The sequence below is a fragment of the Petaurus breviceps genome, unplaced genomic scaffold, assembly GCF_028583685.1.
Source record: "Petaurus breviceps papuanus isolate PSGF00001 unplaced genomic scaffold, PetGlider_PUasm1.0 90451, whole genome shotgun sequence".
NCBI lineage: Eukaryota > Metazoa > Chordata > Mammalia > Diprotodontia > Petauridae > Petaurus > Petaurus breviceps.
In genome coordinates, this window is record NW_027187258.1 from 1,389,395 (window position 1) to 1,406,326 (window position 16,932).

The 16,932-nt window shown below is 46.3% G+C and overlaps 1 protein-coding gene across 5 annotated transcripts in view; it reads right to left on the reverse strand.

Annotated features, from left to right (window-relative positions):
* TAF1 (TATA-box binding protein associated factor 1) overlaps positions 1-16,932 on the reverse strand; it is a 34,728-nt gene that overhangs the window by 7,873 nt on the left and 9,923 nt on the right. For 2 of the 5 annotated variants that reach the window (XM_069062407.1, XM_069062406.1), the window contains exons 15-32: positions 15,531-15,731; positions 15,228-15,369; positions 14,975-15,105; positions 14,331-14,411; positions 13,430-13,579; positions 13,166-13,285; positions 12,745-12,920; positions 12,005-12,246; positions 11,396-11,597; positions 10,528-10,693; positions 9,619-9,830; positions 7,672-7,780; positions 7,394-7,492; positions 6,241-6,418; positions 4,231-4,298; positions 3,883-4,005; positions 783-875; positions 615-699 (exon numbers count right to left, since the gene is read on the reverse strand). In XM_069062407.1, coding sequence (XP_068918508.1) covers positions 615-699; positions 783-875; positions 3,883-4,005; positions 4,231-4,298; positions 6,241-6,418; positions 7,394-7,492; positions 7,672-7,780; positions 9,619-9,830; positions 10,528-10,693; positions 11,396-11,597; positions 12,005-12,246; positions 12,745-12,920; positions 13,166-13,285; positions 13,430-13,579; positions 14,331-14,411; positions 14,975-15,105; positions 15,228-15,369; positions 15,531-15,731 — 2,578 coding nt within the window. The remainder of the gene's footprint in view (positions 1-614; positions 700-782; positions 876-3,882; positions 4,006-4,230; positions 4,299-6,240; positions 6,419-7,393; positions 7,493-7,671; positions 7,781-9,618; positions 9,831-10,527; positions 10,694-11,395; positions 11,598-12,004; positions 12,247-12,744; positions 12,921-13,165; positions 13,286-13,429; positions 13,580-14,330; positions 14,412-14,974; positions 15,106-15,227; positions 15,370-15,530; positions 15,732-16,932) is intronic. The other 3 variants (XM_069062410.1, XM_069062409.1, XM_069062408.1) reach the window with 3 other exon arrangements.

Below are 16,932 nucleotides of genomic sequence, written 5' to 3' on the forward strand. Positions count from 1 at the left end.
AAATGTACAGCACTACTGAACTGGGCTGGGGAGCAGCAACAGGAGAGAGAGCTCACTGATGAAGGTACAGCTAGTCATCCCACAGTTTGGGGAAGCACCCCCACTTTTTGAGACTCCCTGGGTAAAAGTTCAAGAGAGAATCGTGATTGGTTTCCATAAGCCCTGTGAACAGATAGCTGTGGCACCTTCAGAAGCCAAGTTCTTCCCAAGAATGGCTCACACACCCAGGCCACTGAAGCCTTCACTCTATACTGGTTGTCTGCATCCATGCACTCAGTGGAATGGAAGGTCCCTGAGGGCAAGGACTGTTTCCTCTTGGTCTTTGTATCCCCAGTGCATAGCACAGAGCCTAGCACATAGTAGGCACTTCATAAATGCCTCTTTAATTGTGCTTAGTTGGTAAACCATGCAATGACTTTTGATCTTTCATTGATAAACAGATTCCTCCATGAGAAGCCTAGTCAGGAAGATGATGCTGTTCTGCTGAGCAGACCATCCCACTCAGAGGGGCCTGGGGCTCTGCTTATCTCTAGCTACAGAACTCTGGGCCGAACAAGAGATCAGAGAGCAATTGGGTCTTCCCATCTCATGGGAAAGCCCCTAGAAATACTCACCGTTGTACTTGATGCTGTTGGTTAGGATAAGGTTTACATCATCCAGGAAGGCATCCCGATTCTGATACTTGTGCTTAGAAATGTTCTAGAATTACAAGAACCAAGCAATTAGATCCAAACTTACAAGTAGCAAGCTCTAAAGGGATCTTGCTAACTCCAAGCCCTCACCTTTCGTATGGTTTCCAAATCCATCGGACTGACAATCACTTTATAATAATCTGGAACAAACTTCTTATTCACTGGGTGATGAAATGGCCAAGACTAGAGGAAAAAGAAACATGAATAAGTCAAAGTGACCTTCCACTTAACAGCATTAGCTTGACCTTCTACTGCTCTTCTGCCCTAATCTGGGCCACCCCTCAAGTTCATACTAGAAAACAATCCTCCAGCTTAGCTCAGGATTTTTGAAGAGCAGATGCTTAGAATTAACAGCACTACAAGCTAAGAGGCACAAGGGAAAACAAGCCCAAACCTAGGTTCATCAGTACCGGAGCGGTGTTCGACAAAGGAGCTCTCTTCATTGGAATGCTAGCTGCTCTCCATCTTACCAGGGGTATTTACCTGTTAATAGCCATAAAAACTGCAAGCACAGGACTACCACATAAGGGCTACGCCTCTCAGGGAGGGCCAACATATGGCAGGAGCCTTTGTCCTCCACTCACATACCACCTACATTCTAAGAGATCAGGAAGAATTGTAGCATCTTAGAGTCCCTCTTGCTCAAGCCCTACCTGATGTTAGAGTCTCTTTTAGAACAACATCCCTGCTAGGTGGTCATCCAGCTTCTTGGACGCTTGCAATGACAGGGATCTTAGTACAACACAAAGCAGCCAGCTCTATTTTTTTTGAACAGCTGTAACTATTTGGCTTCATATACTAAGACAAAATTTTCCCTCCATGGAAAAATCCCTCATTGGTACTAGTTCTTGAGGGCCAAAGAATAATTCTGCTGCTTCTTCCAAATCACAACCCTTTATATATTTGAAGACAGGTAGTATTTTACCTAAGTCTTCTCTTCTTCAAAATAAGGATTCTCACTTTCTTAACCTCATCCTCATGGAATATGGTTCCATGCCCCCTCTTCTGGGCATGTACCAGCTTATCCATGCCCCTCATAACTGAACTTTGTGCCCCAGATGTGGGCTGACTAGGGCAAAGGGCAACAGAACTATGATATCTCTAGTTCTAGTTCAGCCTAAGGGCATGTCATAGGGCATCTAACAGCCACATCGGGTCCTTGGCATCGCTTGTTTAGACAATTCTAGTAGCCTCCTAAAATAGTTTCCCTCCCTTCTCATTTTCTCCTCTGTAGACATATCTGCGAAAATAATCTAAAGGCCTAGTTCTGGCTCGCTCAGATAAAACAAACAAAAAAAAACAGTGGGTCCCTCTTGCCTCTAAAACTGGCACTTGAGGCCCACCACCAACTGGCTCCAAGCAGCCTTTCTAGTCTTGTCTCCATTACACCGTTTGGACACACTGTGTTCCAGTTATTCCCCCAAACTTGGCATGGCATCTCCCACACTCCCTGAGGTCACACCAGCCTGGAACGCGCTCAGCTTGGATGCCATCTCCTCCAGCAGTCTTCCTCGATTCCCCCATCTGAAAATGTTCTTCCTCATCAAACTTTACTAGACAATTGTGTCCACAACTTGCCTTTACACCCATCATACTTATCTCAGTAGAGTGGAAGCTCCTTGAGTGGTCCTGCCATTTTGGAATTTTTGCATTTTATGAATCCTGTAGTCAATTGAAAGCCTGCGCATCTTTTTCCTTAGAACATTTTAGTTCTTTTCTCTCATCCTATACCTGTAGAGTTGGCTTTTTAAAAATTGAAGTGCCGGACGATGTTAATGGGCTATCCAATTGCATGCATCCTGTCCGATTCAGCTCATAATTCTAGTCTCAGATAGCTACTTCTCCCAGCGTCATGTCACAAACAAATGCATGAGCAGTCTATCTATGCCAATACTATGTGAAGCAGAGTGATGTAGCAATCAGGAAGATCTAGGTTTGAATCCTGCTTCGGACACTTACTAGCTGTGTGACTCTGGGCAAGTCATGTTACCCCTTGGGGCCTCGATTTCATCATCTGTAAAATGAAAAAACTAGACCTGATGCCTCCTAAGGCACCCCCCCCAGCCCAGCCCTCACAGCCACCTCTGCCAGCTGCCACATACAAAGCGAGTTAGCCAGCCTAGCTGAAGCAGACAGGAACCTTGAAAGAGGGACAGTAGACAACATGTGCCAAGCAAATCAAAGCACCCTGATGGAGACAGCCAAGGACCCCGAACTCAAGAGCCTTCTGCTCTCAGCCATCCTCTTAGGAAGCAAGGCCTACAGGAGCTATGCACACAGCTACTGAAGACCCAAAAAGGAAAGTCCTTGGCCCTGTGCAATGGCTCAACGGCAAAAACCAAGATGATTTTATCAGTGCAAGTGACATCAGAGAAGAGGCCTGAGCACCTGCCTAAGGACCATGGGGCCTTTATTTCCATCTGACTTGCAACTGAAACCTTCCCTCTGTGTTGTCTCCCTGTTAGAATGGGAGCTCCTTGAGAGCAGGGATTACCTGACTTTTTCTTTGCATCCCCAGCGCTTAGCACAACAGGGCTTGGCATGGAAGGAACACTTCATACACACGCGCATCTCTCTCCAGCCTGATGACACAATGCTTCCCCTCATAGCCTTTACATTCCATCCTCAACTCTCCGTCTGCCTCCTGTGTGCCAAGGCTAGAACACTCTCCATCCTTACCTCTGCCCTTCAGAAACATGAACTCCCTTGAGGGTTCTACTGAAGTACCACTTCCTACCAGAGGCCTTTCTTTAGTCCTTCCTACTCTCAGAAATTACCTTTGGTTTCTTGGTATTTATTTTGTATATATCTTGTATTTACTTATCTGCATACATGTTGCTTCCCCCCAGTAGAATATAAGCTTCTTGAGGGCAGTTTTTCTTTGTTTTCCTAGCACACAATAGAGCTTCTGAATGGGGCTGAAGATGCATCCATGTATGTGGCATACCACTAGAAACTTCCTTTCAGGTTGAACTCAATCCATTAATCGATATTCTTTGGTCCAGTTACTCAAATGGCTCCTGAATTCATCTAACTGTACTCTGCCTCTTCTGGTTTGGACGAGGTTGCTGGGCCAATGTTCTAATCATCTTTCTGACTGAATGCACTGCAAACACACCCGCGCACAACAACAATTGTAGCCCCTGACCCCTGCACCATCCTCACACTGCCCAGAACAGAGGCCACCTACGTCTGGAACCACCATCATCTTCTGGGTGACGATGTTGTCCAGAATGAAAGAGAATGCCACCTGGTCATCATCATCCAACAAGGGGTTAATGGCCTTCTCTAAACGGGCCAGTTTATCTTCTTTCTGAAATGAAAGTTAGCGGGATGTCTGGGCGTACAGCCTGCTTGCTCTCATCCTTCTGAAATCTCTCCTCATTCAGTTACCACAGCACCTGCTGACTTCTGACACTCATTATCCCTGTCCCTCCCTCTTCCCATTGGTTCCCCCCTCCACTCTTAATGCCTTCCCTCCTCTCCCGCCCCATTGCCCCATCCCTGTTCTGAAAGACATGCGACAACAATGGCTTACCTCTTTCAGTTTTTCATCACAGAGATCCAGCATCGACTGAGAGATCTGAGTCAATGAGTGCTTTGGCCCTACAATCACACCGGGGAATTTATAAGAGGCTAGACCATTACCAAACAGGGGCCAGAAAGTGCTACCACCCTAATGAGCTATACCACTTGGCCTGAGTTCTTTCTTTTTTTAATTCAATGGTTTTTTTCTCAGTTCCAAATTCTCTCGCTTCCCTTTCCCCCTTACCCTACCCATTAAGGCAAGAAAATTAAAACCCCTTACAAATATGTAGACATGCAAAACGTTTCCCCATTAGCACAAGCCCTGGTTTCTACCTTAATGTCTCTATGATATGAAGGCAATACAACTAATTGTGGTTATGATTGTGTGAATGGGTAGTGCTGGAAAGATACCACGAGTATTGCTTCCACAGAAAGGATGTGCAGTCTGTGGCTAGAGCTCCTGCTGACAGAGCTTGGCACTGTATGTGATGCTCAGCCTTTGTGACTGATTCAAAGTCCTTCTTTCCATCCATGACTCCTACATACCGACTTGGTCTAGATCAGGGGATCTTAACCCAGGGTCTGTAAACTTGGCTGTTTTTTTTAATATTCTGATATCAACAGAATTTATTTCCTTTGCAATCCAATGCATTTTGTGCAGTTAAAAAGTCCACCAGCTTCTTCACCAGACTGCCCAAGGGGTCCACGACACAAGCAAGGTGAAGAACCCCTGGTCTAGATAGGGGCTTCTTCAATTTTTTCCACTTGCGACCTCTTCAGCTTTTCTTAAAACCATGGGTCATGACCCCATATGAGGTCACAAGTCCACAGTTCAAGAAGCACTGGTCTAGAGGCTGCTATGGCTCCAAACTGTTCACAAAAGTGACTATCAGTTTAAAGCTGGGCTTCAGAATGGCCCTGAATGAATGACTCTGTACTCTGATCTTGGTGCCCCAGATGCTCGGTTTGCTCAAGATCCATTCTTCACCAAGACCTAGCCCAAGCCACTGTTGCGTGCTCTCTTGGCATTTCATGGTCAATAGTTCTGTGTGAAACCAACCAAGGAGATGGGGAGGGTGGTAGTGGCGCTGTGCTCTCATAGTAGTAACAGGTGAGAATTAAGGATAAACAATGCTCCTGGCGGACCTCCCCTAGCTGTCCTGTGAGGCACTGATGCCTTGCTCTTATCTTCATCTCCCATTTCCTTTCCATCATGCTGCATTAGTAGCAACACTTGATGCTAGTTTTAAAATCTGTACTGAACAATGTTACCTGTATGTTACAAGCTCACACATGACTTTACTTGGCAACAGGATTATCAATGGGCCCTATGGTCCACTGTGCTAGCTCTGCAAAACAGTCCTTAACATTCTTGAGGCTTTTGTGAATGGGTACATGTATTCCAAAAACAGTCCATGGCATCCAGTAGATGTTGGATGAAGTGTCTCAAAGAACTTATTCTTTTATGCATAATAACCCCCCTAAAGTCTGTCTGAAGACAGGGTCAGTGAATTCTATAAGGCACACAGGGCCAGAGATAAAATGTATCAGTCACCTTCACAGTGACTGCCTCCTATTTCCAAGGCCTTAGGCCAAATTAACTTGGCTACCCTAAAAATTTGGGGGTAGATAAGGTATTTTTTGGTCTAGACCCACAATTTCATGAATATGGTAAATTCTCAGTATGGAAATGCCCTCCACCAATGCAGTTCAGCAACTTGTCTATAACTTATTACCTTGAGAGTTGGCTGGCACCCTGAGAAGCTACTCCATCCCAAAAGGCAGAACTTGAACTCAGGTCTTCCTGATTCTAAGGCTCATCCTGTATCCACTCTGCCAGGCTTCCTCCCTACCTTAAAGCAATGCTGACCACATCATAGCACACTAAAAGCACCAGTCTCAGTCTCATGGCTCTTTCAATCTGCTGAGATTTGGGTCTGGAACCAACCTTCTTCATGTACAAGATTAGACCAGCTGACCTTGCAAGGTCCTATCCGGCCAAGGAGTTGGTGTTCCTTACCGTTGTATGTCGCACTGTTTTTCACAATCAGTTCCAAGTGCTCTCTGAATTCCTCCCGGGATGGGTAGAGGCGCTTACGGACATTTTCACGTAGTGTTTGCAGGTCCATGGGCCGGGTAATAATTTTATAATAGTCCTTCACAACTTTTGCATTCACTGGTGTATGGAAAGGATAAGTCTGTACAAATGAAAAGCAGCATTTTAGCAATAACTATGCAAAAGACATCATGCTGTGACAAAAGAAGCAAGAACTCCTGCCTTCAGCATCAGTGGAGAAGATGAGACAACAAAGAGGTAAAGAAAATGTTAGGAGAAATCTGAGGAGGGGGAGAGACGGAGAGAGCCGGAGACTTGAACAGTATGAACAGCAGGGAAGGGAGAAGATGAGGGGAGTGTCCGTGAAAAAGGGAGCATCTGAGCTGGTCCTTAAAATAAGGCAGGGAAATGGGGGAAGGGTCAATATGAGGAAAGGCATAGGGACAAGGGAGCCAGAGCAAGAAGGTTGGCAAGAGAGTTAGAGCCACATGTAGAAGGCCTTGAACACCACATTTTGGAGTTTCCACTCTGCCTATTGAATAGTGGGGAGCTAATGAAGGCAAATAGATCTTACAGGATTTTAGCAATGCAATGGAAGCCCAGAGGCAAGAAGACCTATCAGGAGACTATTGCAATAGTCCTGTCCAAAGGTAACACTGACGTGATCCAGTGGAAAGAAGCAAATGGTTATGAGAGAGATGCAAGGGGGTCTTGGACTGAACTCTGCCCTAAGGTCTCTCTCACAGTCTAGAAGCCTAATCACCACCAGTTTTCAGAGGAAGCCTTCCAGACGGAGCAGGTCAGGGTAACGCCTCCCCCCCCAGAACACACTACTCATGGAGCCAGGTGCCAATAGTGCTAAAAGCCAGGCTGGATAGTCTAAGCAGCTAAAATGAGGATCAAATCTTCCCACACCATGTTCCCCCTGGCCAATTTAACCAACTTCTCAGGAGGTCTAATGTTTTTAAAGCCACATGATTCTGTACCTGCAAAAATATGGAATATCCAAGCTCATTTATGGTATTTTATGGAAACCAATAGTTAAAAGCATCTACTCTCCATACAAGGTCACACAGAAGAATGGCCATCTTTGCTCAAGTAAATACAAAGTACTCACATTGGGAAGATCTCTCATGTCATTGATGATGGACTCCAGGATAGATGACAATGTCACCATAGGATCCGTCCGTCGTCGATGGATAGACTTGTGGGGTCGCTGGAAATCAAAAGGTAGAAAGAGAGATACGGCTATGCCCCTCTGGGAAAGCAAACCCAGCAATAATATGACTGAGTAAAGTATTCTTTCAGGTCAAGCCTGAGGGGTCAAGACTAAAGCAAGGGTTAGAGGGCTAGGAGGTCAGTGAGAAGCACAAAAGAAGGATAACAGGGACTCACGTTCAAATAATCACAATGAACAGTTGTCCCAACTCGGCGTTTCTTCTTCGGAGGAAGTTGCTGTTTAGGGAACTTGAGAACCAGCGATTTCCTTCTCACCTCATCTGCGCTAAAACAACAATGTCAAAGAGTAGTACATAGGCCCACTGCTGGCACTCAGAGACCACCACCATTCCCTCAACCCCAAGAAAAGTTTCTGAAGTGCCTCAAAATGGGTCCGGGGTTGGGAAGACAACTTAAGTCAAAAGCCCTGCCGGCATCCTTCTTCCAGGACCTCACAGAATCTGTAACTTAATATGAAAGAAACTGAGGCCTCTCTAGGCCTCAGTTTCTTCATATGTAAAATAAAGGAGCTGAATCAGATGATCTCTATGGTTCTTTCCAACTCTAGAATCTGTGATTCTAACTTAAGGCCTCGACCTACGTGGAAATAAGGAAGAAATCCAAAGTGGTGTTGGGGGTTCCCAAACCATACCCCCCCCAGCCCAGTCAGTCATGCCTCACCCCCTGCTCCCCTCCCATACATGACTTCTGCCGACTGACTCAGGACTGCTCTCTCATCTCCCTTTCTACACATGGTTGCTCCACCTGGCAACATTTGGCAAAAGCTACAGAACTGTTCATGTACTTTAAGCATCAATTTCACTTTTGAGAATGCAGCCCAAGGGAAAAAGGCTATGTTATACACGGATCTTCACAAACTATTATTTATAACCAAGAAACAAAAAATGGAAATAAGCCCCAATACACTCAAAAAGGGAAATGGTTTAAGCAAGCTACGGTGTATGCACCCAAGGGTGGACCGTGCCATACCACGTGGTAGGAAGAATAGCAAGTTCAAAAAGCCTAAGGACACATGCTCATTGAGTGCAGCTATGTTTCATGTGGGAGCTTGACACACGCTATCACTAGTTTCGGATATTTGGCTGCTCCGGTCATCCCTCCGCCTTGCTACGTGACTGGCCTACCTCCTTTTCCAACCACATATCTCCTGGATGAGATCTTTTACGCCACTTCTTGCTTGACAGTCATCATTAGTAATATGCTGCAGCTTTCTTCAGAGATTGGAGTGTTCCATCATGCACAGCCATATAGTGTCACCAGAAAAATATTGGTGTTAAAAAGATGGGTTTTTGTTTCAGGGAGAGCAAGGGATAACAGATGGACAGCCTGAGCGCTGCACTGGTACCCACAGAATATAAGGAGACCTCAAGGAAGGCCTCCTGTATATTGGGTGGACCACCTATGGAGGGCATGGACAAGAATCCCACAGAATGACAAGGCATGAATGAGTTGTGGTCTACAGGAAGTACCTACATTGATGAGATCAAAGGTCCATTAAAAAAAAGGGCTGCTTCTCCATAACATTTTTTTATTCAATTCCTAATGACAGAAGCCAGGTGGAGAAATGCACTATCCTGTCCTATCAGTAGGTGGCTAAGGGCACTGTGGGTAATTGACATGTTTCGAATCACAGAAGGTTAGACTTGGAAGGAACTTCTGAGATCACTGAATCCAACCCCTTCTTTTTACAGATGAGGAGACTGAGGCTCAGAAAAAGGAAGTGACAAGTTCAAGGTCAAAGGAAGCAGTAAGTGATTACCAAGCCCAGGGCTCCTGATCCCACATCCACTCTAGCACCTGACTCTTGTGGCATTTTTTTTTTTTGCTTTTTAGAGGGCAATTGGGGTTATGTGACTTGCCCGAGGTCACACAGCTAGTTTTTGTGTTAAGTGTCTGAGGCCGGATCTGAACCCAGGTCCGGTGTTCTATTCACTGTGCCACCTAGCCGCCCCTCTCTTGTGGCATTTCTATGAGAGAGGATCAAGAGAAAGGACAGGCAGCTGAGCCCCACTGCTCACAGCCCTCTCAGCCCCTGCCCAGTGCCAACACTCAATAGGAACATACCACTGAACTCCAGGTACTTCCTGCTCTGCCACTCCTTACCTCTCAATCAGTTGCTTTCCCAAGACAATCTTGGTCCCTTCCACCTTGATAAGCTCTTCATTATCATTAGGGATGACAGTTTTTTCCAGCTCTTCCTCCTGTTCCTCTGTCATGGCAACAGGGTTGGAGGGGGGAGCATTGGTTTGGTAATACAGAGGGCAGAACTTGTTTGTCCTCATGTGCCCAATGGCACCACAAGCTCCACATTTTAGCTGTGCAAAGGAAAGTTCTGTATTAGAGGTGAGCAACTGCCATGTTTAGGGATACCAAGTGACAGACACAAAGCAAGTAAGAAATCAGGTGCAGCCTCAGATTCTCTGCCTTTGACCTGTGTCTATCTATCCCATCATCCAAAGGCCCCTTGAGTAAAAACAGTTGTGCAAAATCACACAAATCAAACTATACATGAATCGAAAAAAACAACCAGAGAAAAGATGGCCATGCCAAGTATGAAGTATATGGAACTGGGAAGAAACTTTAAATGAGGGCAGGAAATAAACAGGCTCTCGGAATATGGAACTGTGCTGCTAGAAAAGGGGAACACTGTTCTCCAGAAGGAAGGAGGAAGTAAAGACTTAGTGGCTCCACATTAGCAACCAAGTCTAACTTGAATGCCCTAAGTCTGCTTCACCTGTAAAATGGGGCTGGAAACTGAACCACCCTAGAGGTCACCCAATACAAATGTAAAACAGACATACAATGTACACATAAACATGCATTGTACATAGATAAACACACAATGTACACAGATATACACACAATGTATGCATATACACACACAATATACACATATACAAACACACACTATACACATAAACACACAGCTAGCAAAGGTCTGAGACAGAATTTGAACTCAGTTCTTTCTGACTTCAGGCCACCTGGCAACGCATCATGCCACACATGACTTACCTTCAAGTCAGGACGTTCCTTCATTTTCTTGGGCTTCTTCTCAGGAGGACCCTTGAGCTTCTCCTTTTCCTGGTTCCGTTTGAGTCTCCTCAGCTGCTCCTGGATCCTTCGACGTTCCTTCCGCATCTCTTCCCGGTGTTGCTCATCAAACAGGGCAAATTTCCGACTAAAATAAACACATTTCTGGCAAGCTCTCTTAGACAGTGTTTTATCAGCATCTCAGTGATGGGAGAATCTACCCAAGTATAATGGGGCTTGTGAAAGCAATGATGGTAACATAACAGACACAGAAAACCTCCAGAAGGCAATCAACCTCCCCTTTCAAGGAAGCCTCTTCCATTCTCATACAGAGAAGCTGCTGGTATAAGAAATAAACATTCTCTCCTTATCCTAGGGAAGCTTAACACATCCCCCAAGGACCATCAAAGCAGCCAGCCATCATTTTGGGGTTTTTTTGTTTTGTATTTTTGGAGGGGGGAGGGCAGGGCAAATTGGGGTTAAGTGACTAGCTCAAGGTCACATGGCTAGTAAATGTTAAGTGTCTGAGGCTGAATTTGAACTCAGGTCCTCCTGACTCCAGGGCTGGTGCTCTACTCATTGTGCCACCTAGCCACCCAAACCATCACTTTAAAAAAAAAACCCACAGAAGAAATTGAAAATTTGACCTTCTTTGAAACTTGCCAAGAAAACCCAACATAAATCAAGATTCCCAAGGAACTTTGTGAAGTAAAGTTGCGTGAGCAGGGTTCCTGTCTAACCTTTGCCACTGCGACTGCAGGTCAGAGCTAAGGCCAGGGCCTGCAAGGTTTTCTCTTTCTTGTAGGAGGCCAGTCATGATCCATAGCAAGGCCAGGGCCCACACACTCACATGAACTCTTCGTCCTTCGTTGTCCTTATGCGTACATAGGCATCAATGACTGCAGGCTTCCGCACGGTCTCACATCGCACGTACTCCTTCCCATCCTCATCTCGAAAGGTACGGTAAATCTTGAGGCAGCGACCCGTGGCTGAGGAGTTAAGACTGGTCACAGAGGCTGTGTCATCGTCCTTGTGAGAGCCTCCAGAGCTCACTGTTGGTGAGAGAAATGGCCTTTCAAACCCTTCCCCTGTAACCCTGAGAAGCTAGCATCTTCTCTGCCCTGAGTGAAGACGTGTAACGTGACAGCATACAACGGTGCTTTGGAAGAGAGTATGCAAGGGAATGCAAGGGAAACAAGAGGATCTGTTCATTGCAACGTCACCAAGCTATGTTCCCTGGCCACCCTCATGTTACTGGCGCACCTATGCTGCTTTCAAGCCAACGTCATTCCCAATAGGGAGCTCTCTCTCTCTCTGTCTCTGTCTCTCTCTCTCATTTTTCCTTCACTGAACTTCAGAGTCCAATCCACCTTTTTACCAACCTTCTGGCTTCTCTAATCTCATCCCCCACTTTTCCTGTTGCGCCACACTCTGCCGCATATCATGTTGTGTTACGTACACAGTCCCTTTTTGTCCTTCTTCTCTTTCTTGCCCGTTTCCTTGTCATTGGCACCTTCCTCACCCAGTAGCATTCGCTGTAATTCCTTCCGCTCCTGCTCCTCCCGCTCTCTCGATAGCTGAGAACTGGTTTTCTTGTTCTGTAGCATATTCTCAATGTTCTTTCCCATTTCTTCAAAGTCGCTGTCCTCAGCCGAGCTGCTGTCGGTGTCAGTTGACAAAATCTCAGTCGATGCCAAAACTCTGGAAGTAAAACCAACATGAAAACCAGCAAAAAACCGAAATGAAACAAAAGCAAACCCCACCATAGTCCAAAGAGCTATAGAATTTGAACAGGTAAATCAAGAAATGAATACCACTAAGGGTCACTTCAAGGTTACTAAGATGACAGAGAAACTGAAACAGAAAGACTGGACTAGTTCCAAAAAGCAAGTCTGATGAAGTGCTATAGCCCTGTGCCAGCTAGAGAGGGGGAAGCAAGCCAGAGACCAATGATAAACCAATCCTTCCACCAAGCCATCTCCAAAGCCAACCAGACCCAAAGAAGCCACGAGCATAAATTGTCCCTTTAACATTGCTTCTCCTGTCACTCAGGATGGTGAGAGAGCTCCCTGACAGCCTCACTATGGACACTAAGTTGCCCTGAGATGGCTTCCTCTGGTTACATTTCTGGGAGGCCCTGAGGATTGTTACCCTTCTCCCCTTTCAACTTTGGCTGCTAACAGCATTTTAGCAACACACTTGTTCTGTAAGTCGAAGATCCGTTGACATTCTTCTTTGTAACGTTCCTGATGTTCAGCCACTGAAAATCTTGATCCCCGGGCAAATTTACTCATGGGGCCCTCTCCAGAGCGAGCTTGTTCTGTTGACATGGTACGCACGACATCGATTACTTCCCACCGAGATAGCTTCTTGATCTGTGACAATATGCACACATAGACACACATTCAGGTCTTTAAATGTTTCTGGAAACAGGCTGAGGGACTGTGGGAGCACAAAAGCAAGTGGATGAAGCAGAAGGCTTTGGGGAGGCTAGGCCCTGAGAAGAGTATACAGGGACTAGCATTATCCAACCTACCTTAGGAATCCCCAGACTGCCCCTCACACCTTACTCCTGGCTTTACCCTCCACACAAAGCCCAGTCAGCCTCCTCCACACCAACCTCTTCCTCCGGCACACCAAATTTACGGAGAAGTTGCTTGGCATTTTTTAGAGAGAGGCGACGGAGATCTGCATCGGTTCCCGTGACTGTCTTCTTCACTGGCTGGGGTTCCTTATCATCCTATTTCAAAACATAAAACAGTGAGGAAGATCCTGGAATAGCCACTCTTGCTACTAGCCTACCACTCTGAAGGCTGCCCTCTAGGCAATGCCCCTCCCAGTGAAGTCACCTTGCACATGCCCTCACAGCCCTGGCCAGTCTCACCTTCTGCTGGGTTGGTTTGTTTGGAATCTTCACATAGGAAAAGCCTTCCCCACACCCTGTAGGATCTGCCACCCCTGTCACTTCCAGGAGACACTTGCCCTTCATGGCTGCAATGAAGGCCCTTGTAGTGTTCCAGGGGGCAGTACGCACCTGGATTAGAGAGGAGAGTTTGGAATGCTGGTAGCATGGCCCACAGGATCTTCCCTCTGACCCCCCCCCCCCCTGAAAAGAACAAGTGGACCTTTGAAGGTGCACAGAACATTGTTCTCCTTTCTCCTACTATCTCAAAAGTGAGTTAGCTGGCTGACCATGGTGAAGACACACTTTTTAATATTCACAACTTCACTGCTGCTTCCCCCCCTCCACCCCAGAACTACAATCCATACCAATAAGCAAATGAAAAGAACACTGAAGTGTAGGTTTTCTTCTCATAGTTGCTTTGATTCCCCCAAGCTTCCTGAAAGTCAGCAGTCAGGCTATAGAAGCTGAACAGTTGTCCCTGCCCCAGCAACATCTTTCCACTCTCCCTGTTTCTAAACAGTCCAATCTTCTCTGAGTGTTGAAATTATATTACTAAGCACACTTGATAGTTTAGGAAACCAAGGCAAGCATGTGTCAGAGGTCCAGTGTGTACTCAGTGCTTCATTCTTGGCTCGAAGCTCTAAGACTGTTTCAGAGTTTTTCTAAGTCAGCACCTGCCTCCCTCCCCACTCCCCACACCTCGGTATATGAAGAGCATGCAAACACTTCCCTCTACAGCATGGCTCACTTCCCTTTCCTGCTTCTGCTCTGCATTACAGGCTGAACCACCACAGGACATGGCATCCCCAGGACACCAGCACACAGCTCAGAAATGAAGAGGCAGCTAAGACGAGCTCCCAGGAATCAGCACGAGGTTTACCTCATCATCAATCTTCATCTGGAAATCTTCCTCATTCTCTTCTTCTGGAGCAAAGAAAGACTTTTCCCCATAACCAGCATCCTAGAGAGGGAAACAAGTGATGACAAGTAACCCAACAAACAGAACCACAGAATTCTGTGTCCTCAGGGCAAAGACAGAGGCAAGCATGTTAAGCTGAACATGCTAGTAGGTCCTTAGGGGACAGAGCCACAATGTCCAGGCCAGCTCCAAGTTCCCAGTGGACAGTCTTCACTTCCTAAGTGCAAGTCTTAACTTAGGTTCCTCATAACTCAAGAAGCCATCTCAGGCCCCTTGGTCCTTGCTCATTCTGGAAGGAAAAGAACTGGAAACAGATGCTGGCTTTGTGCTGCACACTACACCAGCAGCTTCTGGGCTTGCCTGCTTGAATACAGTCCACAAGTGACTTCATTGCTCACATAGCTGCCTATCACCACCGAGATGGAGAAGCCCCCCTTTTCCAGAGCAAATTAACTTTTCCAGTGCCTCAGAACACAGGAAGCACCTCATCCATTCAGAATCTTCTCCGGATGAAACACCAGGCAGCATCCCCCATTAAGGCCCTGGAGTTTTCCTCCAACACAGCTCAGTGGTGGCTACGAGTTAGGAGAAGGCAGGGGAGTTACCTTCAAACGCTGTTCTGCAGCTATCATGCTATAGTAAGCACAGCACTGCTCTGGAGACACCATGGCTCGGATCTCTTCTTCAGTTGGTAAACGGAAATCGGTTTTCAGCACCCACCAGTTTGAGTCCATCCCTGGCAAGAGTAAGGAAGTGAGATCCCCCCTTTCCTGACACCCAGCCTCCAGCAGGCCAGTCCTCAGAAGTGGGCTTCAAGGGAGGCCATGCTGCTGTGCGGCTGCCGCCACCACGGCTCACCTGTGCGCTTGAAGTCAGCACACAGCTTTAATCTCTTCCGGATGCTGCTCTCTGAGTGAGAAGGGAAAGCCTTCTTGATATCCTCCATACGGATCCTCCTTGGACGGTCTCTACTCTTCCAGAATAAACGGTATATGAAAACCTGCCAATCAGAGCATTAAATGAATGCCCTAAATTAAATAAATGAACAAATGATCTTTGACAAATCTCCAGCATCCAGGAGGAAGATGAGAAGCACCTGCCTTCTATAGGCCTAATCAGCTAAGCTTCCCTCCCCTCCTGCCTCATCCCGCCAAATCAGACCTGCAGAAAGTCTCTAATGTGAGTGTTGGCCCGTTTGGAGTTGGGACCAGGAACTTCAAACAAGGGGCACTGCTGGCCAACAACAAAGATGTCCACCAGCTCCCGAATATAGTAACCCTGCCGTGTCCGAATAATCAGGAAGTCTGTTTCTGGCATCTTATGAAGATAAATTGGAGCCCGGAAAAGGTTGTTCTCAAATGCCTATCAAAAAGAAGACAGGAATGAGAAATGAGACCCAACAAAGCACCTGATGCAGAGTCTGGCCAGAGAAGAAGCTAACCCAACCTGTTTGCTCTCTGTTCTCTAAGATGTCTAAGTTGTCTGTGGCACCACTAAAGTCCCAGAATTCCAAAAGAGAATATAGGGTTCAATACAGTTCGTACTCAATAGCCATCTCAGGAAAGAAACACAACTATATCCTGTGGAAGAAGCCCAGCCTTTAGGGAGAGTGTCTTTCTCTCAGAGGGCGAGATCAGCTGTCCCTAGAAGCCTAGGATTTTAGGAATAGCTTTTGAGAACAACTGAAGAGGAAAGCTGTTTGGCATAGAGTGGGGAAAAAGACATGGAAGAGGAAAGAAAGACAAACCAGAAAAGGCTGTCATGGTATACACAGAATGGAGGAGGGCAAGACAAGCTAGGAAACAGGCTGAGGTGGTGAGAAGGCTCAAGAAACTGAAGAAGTGGCAGAACATCCAGCACAGAAGGCAAGGCCAAGTTGGGGAGCACAGCAGGAGCCTGCACACAAGGAGGGCTGAGTTAGAGGCAGCATCCGGAGTCTTTGTAAAGAACCAAAGGCAAGCCTGCAGATGGCACAGCTCAGGCATGCTCGTTACTCCAAAGTGACCATGACTAATACGGCCAAGTCTCAATTTTCCACATGTGGCAGAAGCACTTTGGGGATTAGCTGTGGCAAATTTTTAACTCCAGGTTGACTTGTGTCACCCGGACGTTTTTTGAGCTCCCTCTCCTCACCTGTGCTTGGGGAAAAGGAATTCACTTTCATCTTAGCCTAAGAATAAGATATTTAGGAAGAAAAATCCACACCCCCTTTAAAAAAAATCATACACTAGATTCCAGACACAAATCTAAGTTTGTTTTTATTATCCACTCCACTGTCAGCCTCCCATGAAGGTTAGAAACTTAGAGGTTGATTAGAGTTGCCTTGTGTAATGAGAATATAAATTTTTAAGATTTTTCCTGCCCCTAGGCTAAAGTGCACCTGGAGCCTGGGGTGGGAGGCTTGTTTTTCAGTAGATACTCTTTGATTGGGCAGTGAGTCAATAAGGTTGTTACATTCTCTGAGCCAGGAGGCTATATAAGCCCTGATGTGTAGCTTTGTTTTGGGGGCTCACTTTGAGAAGTGTTCTGTAATTTGATCAGATGAAACTCTGGGAAGCCGTTG